Source organism: Triturus cristatus, chromosome 1_2, assembly GCF_964204655.1.
Source record: "Triturus cristatus chromosome 1_2, aTriCri1.1, whole genome shotgun sequence".
In the NCBI taxonomy this organism is placed as follows: domain Eukaryota; kingdom Metazoa; phylum Chordata; class Amphibia; order Caudata; family Salamandridae; genus Triturus; species Triturus cristatus.
Genome location: NC_140580.1, coordinates 453,280,907 through 453,300,520, shown reverse-complemented (window position 1 = coordinate 453,300,520; position 19,614 = coordinate 453,280,907). Strand labels below are relative to the sequence as shown.

General features: G+C 41.6%; 1 protein-coding gene across 8 annotated transcripts in view; it reads left to right on the top strand.

Annotated features, from left to right (window-relative positions):
• The window catches only part of BLNK (B cell linker), a 684,101-nt gene that overhangs the window by 641,734 nt on the left and 22,753 nt on the right, over window positions 1-19,614 (top strand). For all 8 annotated transcript variants that reach the window (XM_085606171.1, XM_085606173.1, XM_085606179.1 and 5 more), the window contains 4 exons: window positions 6,277-6,304; window positions 11,130-11,169; window positions 12,170-12,257; window positions 18,680-18,711. In XM_085606171.1, the coding sequence (XP_085462297.1) occupies window positions 6,277-6,304; window positions 11,130-11,169; window positions 12,170-12,257; window positions 18,680-18,711 (188 nt within the window). The remainder of the gene's footprint in view (window positions 1-6,276; window positions 6,305-11,129; window positions 11,170-12,169; window positions 12,258-18,679; window positions 18,712-19,614) is intronic.

The following is a 19,614-nucleotide window of genomic DNA, read 5'->3' as shown; positions in this document are numbered from 1 at the left end:
AACTAGCCGGAGGGTGGTGTTGGGTTGGGGGAGTCCAGGGGGGTTGTATAGGGGTGTAGGGGTAGGAGGGTGAAAAACAAAAAATATACCCAGAGCAGGAACTAAATTAGTACGATGTATCTATTTATGTAGTAGTTTAAACAAAGATACAATTAAGAACAGCATGGGTTTTCCGGAGTATGGGTTAGATGGCTAAAATTACCAAATGCTTGGTAAATGTAGGAGGGTTGAATGATAGGACGAAATGGATAAGAGTGGCAGAGTTTCAGAGGGCAATGACCCCTGATGTTATCTGTATGCAAGAGATGCATATTCCCTGGGATAGAAGGGAGCTGATCATAATGAGGGGATATAGCTTGTTGGCCTGTTTCTCGCAGAGCACCAATATCCGGGGGGTGGCTATACTAGCCAAATCACAAATAGGGCCTGTTAGGCTAAAGCTCTCGGATACTCAGGGTAGGTGGGCATTAGTCAAGTTTGAGGTAGGACTCTTAATCTGTGTAGTCTATGGGTCACATCAAGATGACCCGAAGATATTCGAGGATCTCGAGGTTGAATTAGCATCTTTGCCGCAGGCGCTGGTCGTTTTCAGACACCTCAATATTCACCAAACTGTTGGGGCCCAGCGAGTGCAGCGATATCAAGGGAAGAAACCACAAATATATAGGTCTTTAACATCCCTCATGGATAGCCACGGTCTCGTAGATATATGGAACTATTAGCATTCCAATGATCCAGGCTACACCTACTACTCCTGCCCCCATAAGAAATATGTACGACTCGATTATTTACTAAGTACAACTGGCTTGTTAAGTAAAATTGAAATCAGGAGGCTTCCGAAGGTAATCTCTGATAATAGTCCACTTGTTTTGGAGGTTGAAGTCCAAGCAGCCATTAAACGTCATTGCAAGTAGACTTATGATAGAAAGTTGATTGCAAATGTAGCATTTGTAGAGTATATGAGGAATTGGATGCAGGGGTTTTATGACATCAACAGGTACAGTGCTTCACGAGGCAAAGTATGGGATACGTTCAAGGCCGACCTGAGGAGGGAGATTATTAGTTTTGTCGCCCAGTAGAGGAGACAGCTCCAGGTGGAGAAAGAAAGGCTGCTGAGGGAGTTGACAGAGGCTGAGCGAGAACATGTGACGCAGATAGCTCAGGGGAGGGGGTGGCCCGAACCCAGTTTAAAATGATTGCCTTAAAAGCAGAAATTAACGGCAGGCTAAAGCAGAGAACGGTTGAGGATTTTCAAACCCATAGGAATATAACATATGAATTTGGAGAGTCAGTTAGTAGAATGCTTGCGCTCCGTATACGGCAAAAGGGAGCCAGAAGCAGGGTATCCTCAATTCAGAAATATGGAAGAACCTATACAGATATTAGTGATATACTTGGTATATTTCAGGAATTCTATCAGGTCTTATTCAAGGAATATGATGGGTCATCCTCGGACATCTCTCATGCAGTGTCAGAGAGGGATCTCGGGCGATTCTAGATCAATCCGCCAGGGGATGAGCTAGAAGCAGAAATAACATTTGAGGAGGTCCTGTCCGCCCAGCAGCATCTGCCCTCGGGAATCTGCCGGGCCTGATAAAATACCCCTTGAATTTTATAAGGTATTTTACTTCCAGCTAGCTCCTATTTTATTAGACCTGTTTCTGGGGGTGCAATATACTGGGATCCAGCTGGAGTCATGGAAGGGCACTGACATAGTTATATTTCCCAACAAGGGTAAAAGCCTGGATAATCCGACCTCATATAGGCCAATCTCATTAATAAATGCAGACACAAACATCTATTTTAAACTCTTGGCAACTGGGCTTGGTAGGGTAATAGCCCACATAGTGTCACCCTGGCAGCATGGGTTCATACCCGACAGAGGGACCACGGACCATATAAGGCGGGCGATAACCCTGTTCAATATTACAGCTGGGACAGGGGGACAAATGGCTATAGCCCTACTTGATGCTGAGAAGGCCTTTGATCGGGTGGATTGGAGGTTCCTATGGGATATATTAGCACTAAAGGGTTTTGGTCCCCGAATAATCACCACTATCAAAGCTATGTATTCCTCTCCATATGCACGGCTCCAACTAATGCGGGAAGAATCGAATTACATAATGGTGTCGAGGGGGACCAGGCAGGGGTTTCCCTGCTCCCCCATATTATTTGCACTTTATATAAACAATTTGATTGTGAAGATCATAAATATTCAGGGGATAAAGCCTATTATCAGTGAAAGGTATGAGACTAAGGTGCTCGCAAATTCCGATGACATCGCCATCGTCACCACTGATCCCAAAGGAGCAATCAGGGAAATTGAAGCCATGGCCGAAGATTTTGGTAAAATCTCAGGCTATTCCCTGAATAAGATAAAACACAGGTCCTCTGTACGGACAATCTCACCTTTCAAGACCATCTGCGTGTCAATACAGCTGTGTATCTTGGAGTCAGTATTAGCCCTAAAATAGCTACTATAGGGAGAATTAATTTTGATCCCCTGATCGAGAAAATATCTACTGACCTAATTGTATAAATGGGCTACATCTGTCAATTATTGGCAGGGGTGATGTTTTAAAAATGACCATGCTGCCCAAGGTTTTATATCTCTTTCGGTCACTACCAGTGGTTATAGATGAAATAATATTGAAAACCCTAGACGTCATATTCATAAATTTTATCGGGCAGTATGGAAAGATAGTAAATGTATGTTTCTCCCAGAGAGATGGGGGGCTGACGGTCCCCAATATCACATTTTATTATTGGGCGGCTCTCACGCAGCAAATGCACATTTTATTTCTCTTGGAAAATAGGGAAGGGAGAGACCAGGAGAGTCACAGCACACTTCCAACAATATACAAACTTGCTCTGGGAAGAAGTGCTCGTGGACTACTGCTGCGGCAGTTAGAGCCAAGCTATTTTAAAAAAGTACGCTTTAAGATAATATTTAGTGCCTGGAAGATATGGAGTAAAGTCCACAAAGGCATGAATATTCCTAAATATAGCAGATATACTCCACTTTTGCACTCCTCTTTTTTTCCACCTCTCTTCCATGATGTAATGGGTAGACAATGGGAGCGGTATGGTGTGACAGTAATTTGGGACAAGTATCATTCAGATCAGCTACTTCCTTTCATTTATCTACAGCAAAGGTTTGGTATCCTGGAAACTCAGTAGTTCAAATATGTGCAAATTAGGGAGTTTCTCAATAACTCAAGAGAGGTTATAATTTTTGATAAAATACCTATGATGGAGGTAATCACCCGGGGTGATTGCAAAATAAGAGATATCTACAGCATCATCTTAGAAAATCTCCCGGATGACCTGGAGAAAACTGAGGCAAGTTGGGCTAAGAAGCTTGGCGACGCAGACGTTGATATAGATAATGCCTTGGCACTAGCCGCAAAGGTTTTTTTGTGAGCAAGCTTGAAGATGCAGCCCTTCAAAACGTTATTTAATCTGTATTTCACACCTGCCAAACTGTTTGAAAGGGACAAGAGAACAGACGACAAGTGTCCCATCTCAGATGTATGGAAGGCCCAGCCACCTTGGTTCATATGTTTTATGACTGTGCCAGGCTACTCCCTTTAAAAAGCGGGTTGGAACTCTTTTGGAATGGATTTTTAGGGATCAGGATAAACTTTAGCTCAACCCTGATGATCTTGGGGCACGATAATAACATCGGTTTGAACACAACCCAGACGTATTTTGTATTTGTTTCAGTAACTGTTGCTTGGATATAAATTGCCGCCAGGTGGAAGGCTACGGATCCTCCCTCGTTCCAGGTCTGGCTAGCTCCGCTGCTTGCTATATATAAACAAGAGATGGCCCTTTATGAATTTAGGGGTAGACAGGCCAGGAAGCTGGGGGAAAAAATCTGGTCCCCTATCATGAATTGGAAGGATAATACTGATCACATGGCAGAACAACTTGCTGGGTGCCGATGACACTGAAGTGGGGATCTACTAATTGAGAATATTCTGTAAACCAGGGTGGTTAATTGGCGAGAGCAGAATCCCTGGCCAGTAAGGCTCTATTTTCCGCCAGGCCTTTCTCTGGGGGCGGCATTATTTATCTATCTCAAAGATGTTGTTGGTATTGGATGTACTGTAAAATATGTATGAAATGTATTATTCAGGCTGTTCTTATTGCTGCTATTCTCTATCTATTTAATGGTATATAACTATATATATGAGATATGAATTGTTATATGAGACACTGTTTATTCTTTTCTTTGTATAATTGATAATATCTAATGCTCTGGGTTTTATTTATTTTTTAAAGTAATCTCTTGTGCTACACGTTCAGTCCTATAAGGTTTTTATGTGATGTCGGTCACACTGTTTCCTTTGCACAACAGCAATGCCTGTCCCCAGTAAGAGAAGAGATTTTAAGGCTTTTTTCAAGACAGCTAGGAAACTTGAGCCAACACACAGGTCCTAAGTGTCATTACCCACCTTCCTTTCTTCATCTCCAGTCCTTTTTCTCCATTCAGATGAGCAAACTGTTTAGCTCCTTCTTTATAGGTCCAGTCATGCATGCTTGTTTCTTGCCTTTTTTCTTTTCTAAATTGTCACAAGGTTTCATCGGTGCAGATGGATGTCCATCATACTTGAAGGCTTTCTACCTTGTATAACTAGTGGATCCTTCTCAGCTGTTCATGCTTTCGCTTTGGAGCTACTCCACTTTCTCCCCTGGCACTGCACCCACCACAGCTTTGTTCCGTACCCTTTCACCGGGGATCGAACCGTGAACCCCAGATTCCGGAGTCAGTCGCCCTGGCCACGGCGCCACACCTCTTCCTGGGTGCCGATGACACTGAAGTGGGGATCTACTAATTGAGAATATTCTGTAAACCAGGGTGGTTAATTGGCGAGGGCAGAATCCCTGGCCAGGCCTTTCTCTGGGGGCGTCATGATAATCGCACCAGGAGGCAGGCCACCCCTCAACCATGCACCTTTGCTACCATGGTTCCTGTTGAGAGCTTTTCTATTGTGGTCATTGTTTTGTTTCAGCTTGATCTGGAATTGTCCATGTTACTGATGACTTTATTTAACAATGTGGTAAGGAAGCAGGTATGGATCATAAACACAACCTAAATACTTTTGCATTAAAGACCAATATTCTAAATGTGAAAAACACTTAAGCCTTGTGTGAAGGAATAGAGTGATTGTATATACCTGTCATACGTTTTTGCAAATAATCAGTTGGACCATGTTTACCTGGCACCTCTTTTAGTTGGGCTCGGAACAGTGACTGTTGACCCCATAATGAAGCATCCGCCCCTCTGCCCGGCACCCTCGTGCTTTCACATCATTCAGCAGATCATTATACTACCTTTTCACAAATCTTTCTTTGGGTTCTGAAATAAACCTAAAACAACTTCATTTGTCAATGGTATTTTGGATCTACAGAAATTGCCTGTGGTCTCTGGGACATCACTCAGTCTCATAGTTTGTTTTTCTCTCAGCTTAAGTTATCATGCCATGCACCAGGATGCCATTGTGGGGCCATGGCATGCTTTACAAACGTATGCACATTAGAGTTAACAGACAGGTTGTCAATGAGGGTCTAGGATATCCATCTCTATCTGAGTGGCTTCATGCATCTTGGAATGTTGCTCGACAAGGGGAATCACTGCTCCTGTGGGGATCCACCCATATGCTGGTATATCCTAGGTAGTGTTTGTAGCTTATCATAAGCCTGGTATGATTGACACGATCTTTAACACTAACCGATGGGCTTTCTCCAAGACTTTCTCAAAGTAGTATGCATTGCATGAATTCTCTAGAACTGATGCTCGAGTTAATCAGGCAAGTCTTGAGAACATCTTTGGCTGTTGAGTATGCCTCTTGTAGCCTGCCAAGACATCTAGAAAAGAAAAGTTAGAATATATACATTTAAGTAAAGGTCACTTACCAAAGTAACATTTAGACTCATAGTCCTTCACCAGCCCTTCCCTTCTGTACCCGAACTTACCATTGTCTCGCTTATTAATATATGCTTCATGTACACATGACAAGATTATGTTATGCAAATGAGTTTATGCACCTTAGACAATAATGCCAAGCTCCAGTAGTCTGTTTCTTGGTGGTGGGAAGCATGATTCACATCTGCAGCGGCTCTGCTCTTATAAACATTCTGTAGTAAATGTAATGAAGCAAGTAGCTCAGGGTTTGAGTGACTTTCTGTCTCAGTCTTACTGGTCTAATCTATTTATTAGCTGCAATTGCTTCTCACAAATGTGCCTAATTATATTTTTTTATTTTTCAGAATGAAAATGCTTAATATATCAAAACAAGTAAGTTATTAACAAATTGTATATGGCCATGAAAACAATGCATTAGCCGTGAGTCTTAAATCCTAGTGTAGATTTTGAATAACCAATGTTCTGGTGTTCCTTTTCCCTGAATGTTAACATAAAAATCAAAACTTCATTAAGTGCAGTATTTCTGTTTTAACCCATACTACACAGACGCCTGTGCACACAAGAAAGCTCATTAAATGTAAGACCATAAATGCTACCTCCTGAAATAGATATATTACTTTCCCTATATTTAGAGCGTACACTATGAATGTAACCATTTTTGCCAGGAATACAATTCATACAAAATTTCTGAAGTGCTTAACTACTAGATGAATAAAAGTGCCTAGTGTCTTTGTAGCTTTAGGTGTTTATTTTGAGGCTGTCTCCCACCCACGTGATTTTGTTTAGATGTTCAGGTACTTGCATTCGTATACCTCTGAGGGTATGGGTAACACGTTTGATCACCAATAGAGGCCTCATTATGAGCAGCTCTTTAAAACTGCCAACCTCTACATGAACCCATTTTTCTTTCTCTACAGGGATGTTTCCCCCTGTGGAGAACTTGCTTCCACCTGTAGGTCCATTTTAAATATAGGTTTGCTCTTGACCTTGAAAGGAATAAATCTATGTGTAATTTATGTTGGAAATTATTACCAGGACAAACACAATTACCCACAACTTTTTGAGTGTGTGGGCGATTACCCACATCTGTGAGAAGTTCTACAGATAAAAGCGCACAAGCCTGCCTTTGATGCTAAATTTCCAACCAGAGACAATTCACCATACTCATAGAACTTTGCATTCACAAATGCACTTTGCGCTTGAAAAAATCCACCTAATTCTGATTTATTGCTTCCGTAATGTGAATTTACATGGCAAAATGGACATTTAGCACTTTGAGTTTAACAGAGGTAGACAAAATATATTGTAATATATACCCCTTGAGCCCCTGGAGTACTGATAGCTGCGAAACAAAATTGAAATGTTCATTATTATTAAAAAAGGGATATGGAATGTCCTAAGTCAGAATGACAAATGGAAACGACCACGATTGAGCTTCATGAAATGGCAGCATAAACTATGTGTTGCTTCCATTCAATATTACCTATCATAGGATGCCCATGCAGTGCTTAATTTGAGCCAGTGGTTACCGGGGCGGGGGGCCACGGGCAGTTATTTTTGGGGACCAGCACTTATTTCCCGCATCAGATATTTACCAAGTGCAAGAGAGGTAAAAGCATACAGATCGGACAGATGGAAGAAGAGAAAGACGACAAAACCGTCACAAAGGGAGAAAGCAGGAATCTGCAAGTTTGAAATAAAGGGGCAGGGAGTATTTGGTAACCGATGAGAGACTACAAGCCTTGGTATTCGGCACGCAGATGTTTAATTGTACCAGCCTCTGCTTCTGAGCAGAGCTCGGGACACCTGCACTTATTCTTTCAAGAATTAAGCACTGTCTCCATGACTCAACTTCTATCAAGCAGGCCTGTGAAGTGGAGGCTGTTACACCCAGAAATTGTTTCTCGCCCCACCCCTCCCGCAACCACCCACAAAGCCTTACCCATCACACCTAGGAACAGATCTGGACAGAATTAGCATATACATATAACATGAACCTGGAGGGCTGGCCCTGCCCAGGCCAGGAGGAAGTGGTATATACCAAAAGAAGGAGCGTGGTCCCAGAACTCCACAATGTAGATTCGTTCTTCAATTAATTACACAGTGAAATGGGCACTTATTGACAATGATTTGTGACCACACAAGAGATAGTTGGTTTATGTCCACATGGTGAAGGCAGACAAGGAGCAGCTGATGGTCAAAGCTTTGTTACATTATGTTATGCAGATTTGTAGAGCGCAATATCACCCGGGACGGTATCCTGGCGCTGAGCAGGTCTGAGTCTAGCCACATTTAAGGCCTAGTGGGACTACTCAAAAACCCAGGTCTTCAGATTCTTGCAGAATTCAAGCATTGTGAAGGAGGCTCTTATGTGAGGTGGTAGGTCATTGCACACCTTAGAAGTGATGTAGGAGAAGGCTTGGTTGCCAGATCTGGTTTTCTGAATGCTTAGCACTTGTGCAAGTAGGAGTCCGGATGAGCGGAGGTGTTTGGAAGGTTTGTGAAAGCAGATGTGATTGTTGAATTATGCCTGAACAGTGTTATGTATTGCCTTGAAAGTGTGGATGATGAGTTTGAATTGTGCTCGTTTGTGAATGGTGAGCCAGTAGAGCTCCTTCAGGTGTGAAGCTTTGACAGCCATCAACAGGTCATAGAGGATGTGGTCCACTGTGGTGGCCTGGTGTCCAAGGATGTAGGCCAGATGTACAAAGGCCATTTGCATTTCTTAATGGGGCGCAATGCAAGGAAATGTGCTCTACATGTGCACCACTAGCTTTGGGGTGCATTATGGGGGGCCTTATGCCATAGCCATCCTTGGTTTAGCATTCCCTAAATAGCGATTCCCTCATTGGAAATCACTATTTAGGAAATGCAAAACTGGCCCATTGGTACGAAGGGCATAGGATTTCCTAATTGTGATTTCCTATTAGCAGTTCTTACTATGTTGGAATCGCTATTAGGGAACGGTGATTTCATACGTATCATTTTGCATTTCCTAAATAGCGATTCCCATTGAGTCACTATTTAGAACCCATAGTGTGTAGTGATCTGATGATGGACCTGGGATGCATTGCTGTGTTTTTGATGGCCCTCGCTATATTCTGCAATACCAATGAACATTCTAATGGTTGAACATGCAGTCTAATTCTATCAATCATGATATTTGCAAGTCAAGAAATAACAACAATAGGACCTAAAGAACGACTGTCATCTATTAGCATGTGAATGACAGCTGTGTGTTTCATGTGAGCATCTGCCAGCTGTGCCCATACAAACTCGAATTTATAGAGAACAAGGTCATTGGTGGAATGCTGGCTGACATAGAATCATGTTGTGAGACTCTTCATGCACCCATTTGACAATGGATATAGGGTCACTGGTGGCATATCCTTTTAATACAAAAAAACAATACAAGCTTTCCAATCCATTAATAATTGCATTGCAAAATAACCAAAACTAGAGCAAAGTAAAATAAAAAATAAAATGGTTATCATCCAAAAAAACAGAGCTTTACATTTGAAAAACAGCTACATTCCAAAAACAGGAAAATGTAATCCTTTTGTAAAGTCCAGGTACTCCGTAACTGCATACACATGAATAAAACCGACCGCGGCTCAACAGACAACCTAACCGTAAAAGAGTATACAATAGTTCTTGTTAGGGCTTAACCTTGGTCTTTGAGCCATGCTCTCTATAAAAAATTGTGCAATATTGTTTTGCTCAATGTATGACATAGTACTTAGGGCCTTATTACGAGTACGGTGAGCCTTACGACCGCAGGGCCTTATTATGAGTATGGTGAGCCCTATGACCCCCATACTCATGGTGGCGGTCTGACCACCGCCACCACTGTAGGTCTGCCCGCAGTATTACTAGTGTGGCAGTCAGACAGCCAGAGGACTGCCACGTCTTCAAGGATCCTATCGTGGTGGCGCGGTGCTAAGGGGTACCGCCACAGCACCGTCAAGCATATTCCAAGTTGCTTCTTCACCACCCATTTTATGGCAGTGAGCCTGCCATGAAAAAGGTGGTGGAGATGCAACTGTGGGGGCCCTAACAGGGCTCCCCTGCCACTTCTGGGCCTGAGGGTGCATGCGGGGGGGGGAGGGGGCAAATGCTGTGCCCTCCTGTCATTGCATCCCTGTTCTTGTACCGTGTAGCATGCACGACATTGTGCATGCCACATCTTGCAGGAATGAGCTGCAGGCGCTGTCATGGAGACGGTCTGCTGTTAAGGCTCTCCTATGAGCCTAACAAAGCTGCTCCCATGAGACACCGCAGCACCGCCCGCCTGACATTACACTCATGAACCGGCGGCTGGGTGTACCATGGGCTTGGCAGTCCTCCTGCAAGCGCAGCAGTGAGGGTGCTGCAGGAGGACCAGCAAAATCATAATTAGGCCCTCAGTGTGCCTCGTACTTAGAAATAGGTCATGGACATTTATTTCCAGCGTACTTTACAAAATGGGCAAGAATACAGAGAAAACAGTGGTCTTGTTAAAGTTCACCACACCCTAGGGGGACGTGGCCTTTAACAATATCACAAATAAATAAATAAATAAAATATCAGAGCTTACATGTGGTGTATGTGCCCCCAAGCGTAAATCTAAAAATACAATGTTGTGTCATCTATTTGCTGAGACGAAACATAGGAGTGACTGATGGAGTTATAGAATTCATATGTGCCTCTTACAATTACTCTACGCTGCATTACAGTCCCTTATTTCTTTTCTAACCCGGCCTTTATAGACAGGGACTAACCCTACATGAATCAGCCTTGATTCTGTCTGCTCCGTTAACAGCAACAGACTGGAATTGTGAGACAAGTCTCATCTGAACTGGAACAAATGCAAAACCAGATCGGTTTTGGCCTCATTAGATCCCATCACTGAGGTACAGCTTGAGTACTTGGAACAGAGCGCAAGGATTCCATGTCTGGGCATACACATCCCAGTTAGGGTGTCTCAGCGAGTAATAGAAAAAGTTCTGTACACTGCCTGCAGGCCTTACTCTATATATGTCATTCTCTATTATTATAGATTTCTTTGTATGCTGACTCTTATTATAAAGGTTTCTTTCATTCAACAAATGACCTACTTTTCTAACGAAAACATTATTCATCTGTGTTTTTGTACGTTCTGTAGAGCTCTGTTGTTGAAAAAGAGTTACTGATAAAAAAAAATTCTATTCAATTTCAGAATTCACCAGTATCATTGAGAGAAACAGTGCCTACGGAAGGTAATATGATTACATTTTAGGACAAATCTGAAAATCATGTTTTGCATGCATATTGTTCTCAAAGTATGCAAAGAAATGCAACATCTTTAATATGTGCCTGCTTTGTGGTGGATTAGTAAAATTGTATTAGTGGTTTTAATAATCTACATTGAAAAATGATTCTAAAACATTTTTAATATTTTTTAATATACTTTAACTTCTTGTGATAAAGAGACTTTATTTGTGTTTTGTTTACAAATGTTCTACTTAAAGTAGTAAATCAAGGACTACATTGAAAAGCTCAACAATGATTGAATATATCGAGAAAGAAGTAGCCTCAATTCTATTACTGAATTTAAACATTGTTTTTCTCAACCATGGTGTTGGCCTTTAAGACAAAGGTATATTTGTCATGCTCACATTCTTTTACATAGAATCCCTGTGTATTTAAACATAAATCACTGTGGGACACCACTGCCAAAGATAACAGGCTGAGTATCTTGTCACGGCCTAACAAGTCATCAAGGTCATTTTAGACATGAGCTGTGCAGTTCAAAGCATTCAGGGGAATGGAAGGTGGACTCATGCATTTTAAATGTTTTTGCAGCTGGGTGAAGGTACCTAGGAATGGCTGAACAAATCGCTATGGAGGGAGAATGATTGGTTTTTCACAGTGTGCCTTCCACTGGCAAAGTGTAATGTGATGGCTTCCTCCTTCTATCATTCAGCCTAAAGCAACATTCCGAGGGATGTGGAATGTGAACAAAATCTCCCAATCTAAGGGAGAGAAATGGCTAAACAAATTAAAGAAAAATGAGAATGATATCTGATAATTGATTCATGAGCTCTTTGTGTGCAGGATCTCAGGAATGTCCCAGTCAACTTCTTGTTGTTGGAATATCCCAGCATTCTGCAATCCAATCTGTGGAAGTCTGCTTGATAGTTCGGCCTACCCCTAAGCGTAAAATACATGCACTGCAAAGTAATGACAAACCTTCATTTATATGCTTTTTCTTTTCAGATAAACCAACACCTGTTGAGAGGCGAAAAGGTTCCAGCTCAGCATTAGAGGTTCCTGCACTTCAACAAATATCGGCTGTAAATCTGAAGTAATTGTTTTTTTTACATTTGATCAGTTGAGTTCCCCATAAAAGGGAATCTGGAAGGCAGGCTAAGATGGAGTTTAGCTACATGTGAGCTGTGAGTGAGATGAGACATTGACTAAACAGAAGAATCACCAAGGGTAAAAACAGTTACCTAAGGGTATTCTATTGTAACATGCGATACCTTGGTATAGAAATGTCTATGAAGTTAAAATTGTCATTCATCAAGCAGACAGACTATACGGTTAAACCAATTTAGAACAAAAATGTTAAAATGTAATAAGCAAAATGACACAAAAAAGGACATGAAAAAACTGAAAATAGAGAAAAAATAGAGAGATAAATGTTCTTTCAATGATTTGATGGGTTACATTATCCTTTGATGGTATTCATTTCGACTCCAAAATATTGTTATACCAGAATATCGTGGACAAATTGTTGAGGACCAACATTTCATGAAAGTAAGAATATAAGTACATGTTTACTTTACTTACTCCACATTATGGTAACTTGTATATAATATAGGATTCCTTGTTTTCTCCGAAGTGGCCTCTTCTCCTTGCTTACCTGGGCGGGGGGGACGGGGGGGGAAAGAGGTTTCCTGCTCTCACTTCCAAAATCCAAAGCAGATTGCTTTTTCACACGGGAAGCTGCATGTCAGCAGCTCCCCGTGTGGAAAAGCAATGTCAGCTCCCACTGGAGGTGGGGAGCCAGCGGGACCGTGGGGGAATTGGGGCTCCCCCCACAGTCTCCCCCCATGGTCCGAGGCCACGCGCCTTTCTACACCTCTCTGCAAGGCAGCTCTGTGGCGCTTACTGGAGGTATCTGGTGGGTTAGTTGGACCCCAGGGACCCTCAGGACTTCACATCACAGTGGTGAACTCAGTGGTGCGTTTTAAGTTGGGGGATTAAGTTCCCTTGAATCCTGAGGGTCCCTGGGGGCCATCTAGCCCACCAGGTACCTCCAGTAAGCGCCAGGGAGCTGCCTTGCAGAGAGGTTGTCCAAGGCCACACACCCTTTTACACCACTCTGCAACACATCTCTGTGGTGCTTATTGGAGGTAGCTGGTGGGCTAGTTGGCCCCCAGGGACCCTCAGGACTCAAGGGGTTTTAATCCCCCAATTTACAATACACCAGGGGGCGCGTTTGCACAGTGCTGAAGGCAGGGGGGCGGGGACTAATGTGACATGTGTGTACTTATCCAATCACTCCTCCAAAACCCAAGCACTTATAAATTCACCATGCACTCTCCTTGCAGTACTCTAATCATCCAATCAGTACCCATGTACTCATGCAATGACCCAGGCACTAACTCATGCACTGCTACAATACCATGAGCACTACCCATGCAGTCCAGCCATCGCCCTGTCACTACCCATGCACTCCTCCAATCACCCAGCGAACACCATGTACTTATCCAATCACTCCGTCTAAACCCAAGCAGTTATAAAATCACCATACACTGTCCTTGCAGCACTCTAAACATCCAGTCACTACCCATGTATTCATGCAATGACCCAGGCACTAACTCATGGCCAATACAGGGGAGGTCATGCTAATCACAGGTGTACCCCAACGCATAGTGTTCCCTAGTGTATGTAGGTGTTTTCACTGTATTCTAAGTGTCTTTTAGCATAGCACTGGCTCTAGGCCCGTCTAGTCAGAGTCAGTTACCACCAGTACCCATCAGCAAAAAGTTGGGGGCACAGGAGGACTTTCTGCTCCTCTGTTGGTTCTTTCTGCACATCTCTTGCTTCTTCCTGCACTTTTCTTTGTCTTTTTAGACTTCTGTTACCTCTTTCTGCATTTGTCTTGCTTCTTTCTGTGCTTTTCCTCCTCTTTCTTCACATGTCCTACCTTTGTAGGCATAGTTAGAATTAGTATTTAAAGAACCTTTGAAATTCACTGAAAAAACCATAGGTTTTCAGGGACGTTATAGTTAGAATTTAGCATTTAAAAAATCTTAGAAATTGACTGAAAAAACCACAGGTTTCAGTGACGTTATAGTTAGTTGGACATTTCACTCGTACAAAACCAGAGAAATTCGGCCGTTATAGTATAACTTGCGCCCCCACAATGCACTGCTGATGACATCACATAGTACATCATTCATGACATGGTCAGTGACATCACTGATGACATCACTGATGACATCTCAAATGACATCACTGATGACATCATCTACGTGATAATCTGATGCACCTCCTCATACCCTAATATAAACTTTGATACACCCACTCTAAAATACAGACCACCATTTTCGAAACCATACACACCAATACCAGTTAGTACATACCCACTCACTAATTCCTAGGTCTACACACACATCCACTCATTCACCCATACAGTCACTCATACATGCAATCATCCATCAATACCGCATTATCATATACACTCACATATCTATACAGACACTCACACACCACCACTCATCCATAGAGTTACTCACACACCTAGTCAGTCATGCAAAGAATCAATCACACTCCTGTTTACTCACCTATACAGTTATACACACACCACCTCACTTATTCAAATATATACTTGAACAAACAATCAACTTCTTGGATGTGGTAATTACCAAAACACAAACGGGCTTTGACACGAATCTGTTCAGAAAAACGACAGATAGAAACAACACCTTAGCTTATGATAGCTTCCATCCTCAGGCGCTCAAGCAACATCTACCATATTCCCAACTACTGAGAATTAAGAGGATCGTCTCAGACCCCATAAAGGAAACAGAACATGAAAATATGTTACAAAGATTCAGAAAAAGAGGATATCCGGAAGAAATATTGACTAAAGCCTTAGAACGCACTAAAAGCAAAACAAGATCACAATTATTGACAACACCACCTAGACTCAAGGAAGACAGAATAACGTGTGCATGCAAATATTCCACCAGGAGCCAGCATTAAAAAAAAAATAGTCAAGAGACATTGGATTCTATTAAAGTCAGAACAGGATTTCAGGAGTATATTTGAACATGAACCTATTTTTACATTCACCAGGGGCAAAAACCTAGGTGAATTAATAAGACATCCCATCCAGAACATCCCACAAACCTCCTATAACAGCACCATTCCGTGTTGGAACTGCAGTAATTGCAACAACATTATTAGAGGAACTTACATTACCCACCCCATGAAAGGTTATAAAATCAGACTACGAGTCAACGCAACCTGTGATACATCCAGCATAATCTATACGCTCAAGTGCCCATGCGGGAAAGCTTACATAGGACAAACTGAACGGAAATTCAAAATTCGAATGAACGAGCATAAAAGTAACATCAGGACCAAACAAGCAAAATCAACAGTGGCTAATCACTTCAGTGAGGCGCATCACTATATCAGTCAACTAAAAGTATGCATATTAGAGATTATAGAAAAGCAGGAAGGAAAAGACAATCGCATCACCCTACTGCAACGTGAGAACTACTGGATATATCACATGAACACTTTGAAACTGAACGGAATGAACAATAGAGTCGAATTTCAATGTTACTTATAACTGACTATTATGACTATACGCTGATGGACATTCATGCATGTTTTGAGATGTGCCTTGAACTTTTAAAACCTCAACGTTGATGTTGAATTATAGATTGCATGGTAAACATAAAAGTATGTGTGTCCAGGTTTCTATCTGACTGCTAGCCATTAGAGTTAGGTTTGATAATAGGGTGCAACACTCATAGTGGCCCCTCCACTAAATAGTGGTATGACATTCACGTATGAACATTATGGTATGGATGGCGATTCAAACCTTTAGATACTTGATGAGCCACATTAACACCAACTGTAGCATCGCCTAGAATTGACATGAATATCGCACATGAGCACAGTCATTAATTCACTGAGCCGTTTCCAGAAGACGTTGTTTAATTCACAAATTTATTAACATATGGAGCCGTTTTTTATTAGACAAACATCCAGCCCGCTTTCTATGTCTAGGACAGAACGCTAGCAGGTAACATGTCATTCACCATTTAACAGAGAGGCATGGTAGAGCACTGTTAACGCGGTAGCTTCAGAGATGAGGAGCGCGTAACTTCCATAGAGCGGGAGGGTATTTTTGGAACATGGTTAGCCACACACTGGAAGCTTTAACGATATTACGCTACACACGCCGGTACTAGCGGCGTGTAACTGTTTTTTTTTTTTACACAAGCACTCCGACTGAAAAAGCACTTCAGTTTGTAACAGCAGCATGCAATACACGTCGGCAGAAGCAGCAAGTGATTGCTTCTAAATGACACTCCGAGTGAAAGAGCACTGAATCTCACGTAAACCGTGATAGAGGTCACACACTGAACGCATGGTATTTAGACACCTTTTGAGACACCATTTAAGGCGAGGTGGTTATATTATTTAGGTGGAGATTCCCCTTTATAAAATACACATTAATCTTGATCTTATAGACATTTCCCTGACGAAGGCGCTATGCGAAAATGCATAGGGATGAAGGCAACGGTGTTGGATTGATCAACCCAGAAATAATGCATTGTGGGATATGAAGTTTTGAACATAAGCACATGATTGCAAAATAAACAATTAAAACTACGAAGAACTTTTTGGGAAAAGAACCATTTGAGAAGAGTGTTGATTTAAGGAAAGATAAACTGTTGTCTTCAGCTTTTTGACCAGTGCCCAGGGAGACACCCCATGGATGTGGGGATGCTACCATAGAGTCATCAATGATGTCATCTGTGATGGCATTTGAGATGTCATCAGTGATGTCATCAGTGATGTCACTGACCATGTAATGAATGATGTAATATGTGACATCATCAGCAGTGCATTGCGGGGGCGCGAGTTATAGTTAGCTGAACTAACTATAACGGCCGAATTACTCTTTGGTTTTGTACGAGTGAAATGTCCAACTAACTATAAAGTCCCTGAAACCTGTGGTTTTTTCAGTGAATTTCTAAGGTTTTTTAAATGCTAATTTCTAAGTATAACGTCCCTGAAACCTATGTTGTTTTCAGTGAATATATATATATATATTAATTATATATATATATATATATATATATATATATATATAATATATATATATATAATATATAATATATCTTCAAGGTACATAGCTGTTGAGTTAAGAATAGAAAACCTGCATTTACCTATATGATTTTCGATTTTTGGGACTCAATATTTAGGCCATGATGTTTTTCCTAGCAAAATATTTCTGTAGTCAATATTTCAACATTCAGTCTTTTTAACTTAGCTGCTTAATGGCAAGGACAGAAAATATTAGGAACAGAACATAGCTGTTTAATTAAAATGTCTACTAGAGGGCATCTGAGGTCCAAGGATATTCACTAGAGGGCTCTACCCACAAAGGGGTGCCAGTGGAACTGGTGCGAAATTATGTTACCTCTATGTAGTTTTGTTGCATGCTTTCCAGATTGTATACTAACTTTCGAAGACCAGTTCCTGGTAATACGATTCATTTCAGAATATCTTTTAAATGTTCCTATAAACTAGCCAATAGTCTGAAAGTCCACCCACTACTTCACCAGTTAACTTTCGGTGTGCAGTAGGGTTTATTTGTTTCAGGACCTCACAGATCATGAGTCTCCCATGCTATAGAGGTATACTCCACAGACGGTTACATGCACCAGCAACAGACAGGCTCCACTGGCGTAACGAAAATTGTGGGGGCCTCCCTGCAAGGTACGTGGAGGGGCCCCCTCCGGGCCTAATCAGGAGCTCTCCGGCCAGAGTACTGGGCTGAGGGAGCCTCCTGAAGCTTGGGCCCTCCCCAGCCCCGCAGGGGCTGCGAGGGCCTGTGTTATGCCCCTGACAGGCTCACTTAACCTTTGGAGGTTGGTCAGGAAATTATTTTATAGAATGTTGTTAGGTTGGGACACCTCCCTTGATATTTCCCGTAGCAAACAAGGTAGTTATTTTTTTCTCTCTCCTTTCCAAACTTAAACGGGTGAGCAGTGGATTTATCATGGGGATAAATAGACAGTCATGTACATTATGGATAGAAACGACTAAACAGATCCAGTTTCTTTACACCTAGGATAATTACAATGTGAACTTTACCCTACGGAATAATGTTTCTTGTGATTTGGAAATTGCAACTCTCACTGATTGTTAAGAGCAACTTGTACTACATTTTACAAATCTATTGTATTGGTGAGTGCTGCATTTTGATAGCAAGTGTTGTAGTGGTTGACCCAGAGATTGCACTTATCAGAATGATTATGAATGTCAGATTTCTATCTATCTTCTTTGAAAGCAGATTGACAAAGGTTGCCATAAAATGTTAGTTCGCCTCTTTTTAAATTAAGTAGTTAACTAGATTCTTCCTTTAAAAATTGTTGAAAGATACGGAAGCAGTGCCTGCTTGTAACACTCAGTTCAGCATTGAGCCCAGTAAAATGTAGTATTTTACAGTTTTTCTTTTTTTTTCAGGCCAGTCCCTCCAAAACCAAGTATTCTACCAAGTAAGTTCAACTTAATGGTTCAACTCTTCGATTATAACTGGTAAATTCATTTATTTGCATTTCATAACAAGTTGGAGATTCACAAACAACCACAAATGTATGAATGGATAACTTTCCTAAATTAGATTTCCATGGCTACTCCAACAACTCCACCCTTTCTCTTTTGAATGGCCTATGTTGTGCATAATCCTCGGAAAGATTAGTAGCAGAAATCTGCATTTTTGCAAATGTACCTTTTTTTCTATTTTTGCTCTGCCCAGAAAATATTTTTCAGGTGAAGAAATGCTTTCCACAATACCTCTTTCAAATATGGGTGTGATAGGTGTTTTTCACAGCCAGTTTGCACACTTTATCCAGCATTAAATGCCACTACATGTAACTGCACAAAATAGGTGTGAAAAGCAACTCAGAGAGTTTGTGAATACACAGAAAGTTACAACTTTGTGCGTGGTCACTGCTTTTCAAATTAACCTGCCTTGTGCCTCTCCCCTGAGTAGACCTATATTGTCTTCCCCTCACATAAAGCCCCTAACCTAATTTAGTTTAGGTCTCCCAAGGGGAATGGAAAGCTCTATAAAAATAATGATGTACTACAATAAAACTCTAAACTCATGACTGCAGTCGTGAGTAACAGCATTCAGGCCTGAAATATTCTCTGTTTTCGCTGCTGTACTCTGGGTTTCTGAACTGTTGGGGGTCATTACAATCTAATGGGGTGACCCAGCGAACCTTAGGACCTGGGTAACAATTGATACATACAAAAAAAGGCCATGTCTGTATTGAAATGAAAACAGTTTTGGAGAACCTATATTTCTTTAGGGTACCCAAAGGCTTAACTCAAAACATGATAAAAGGGAAAACAAGGAGAAGAAAACACATAGCCGGATGGAAGTTACTGCACAC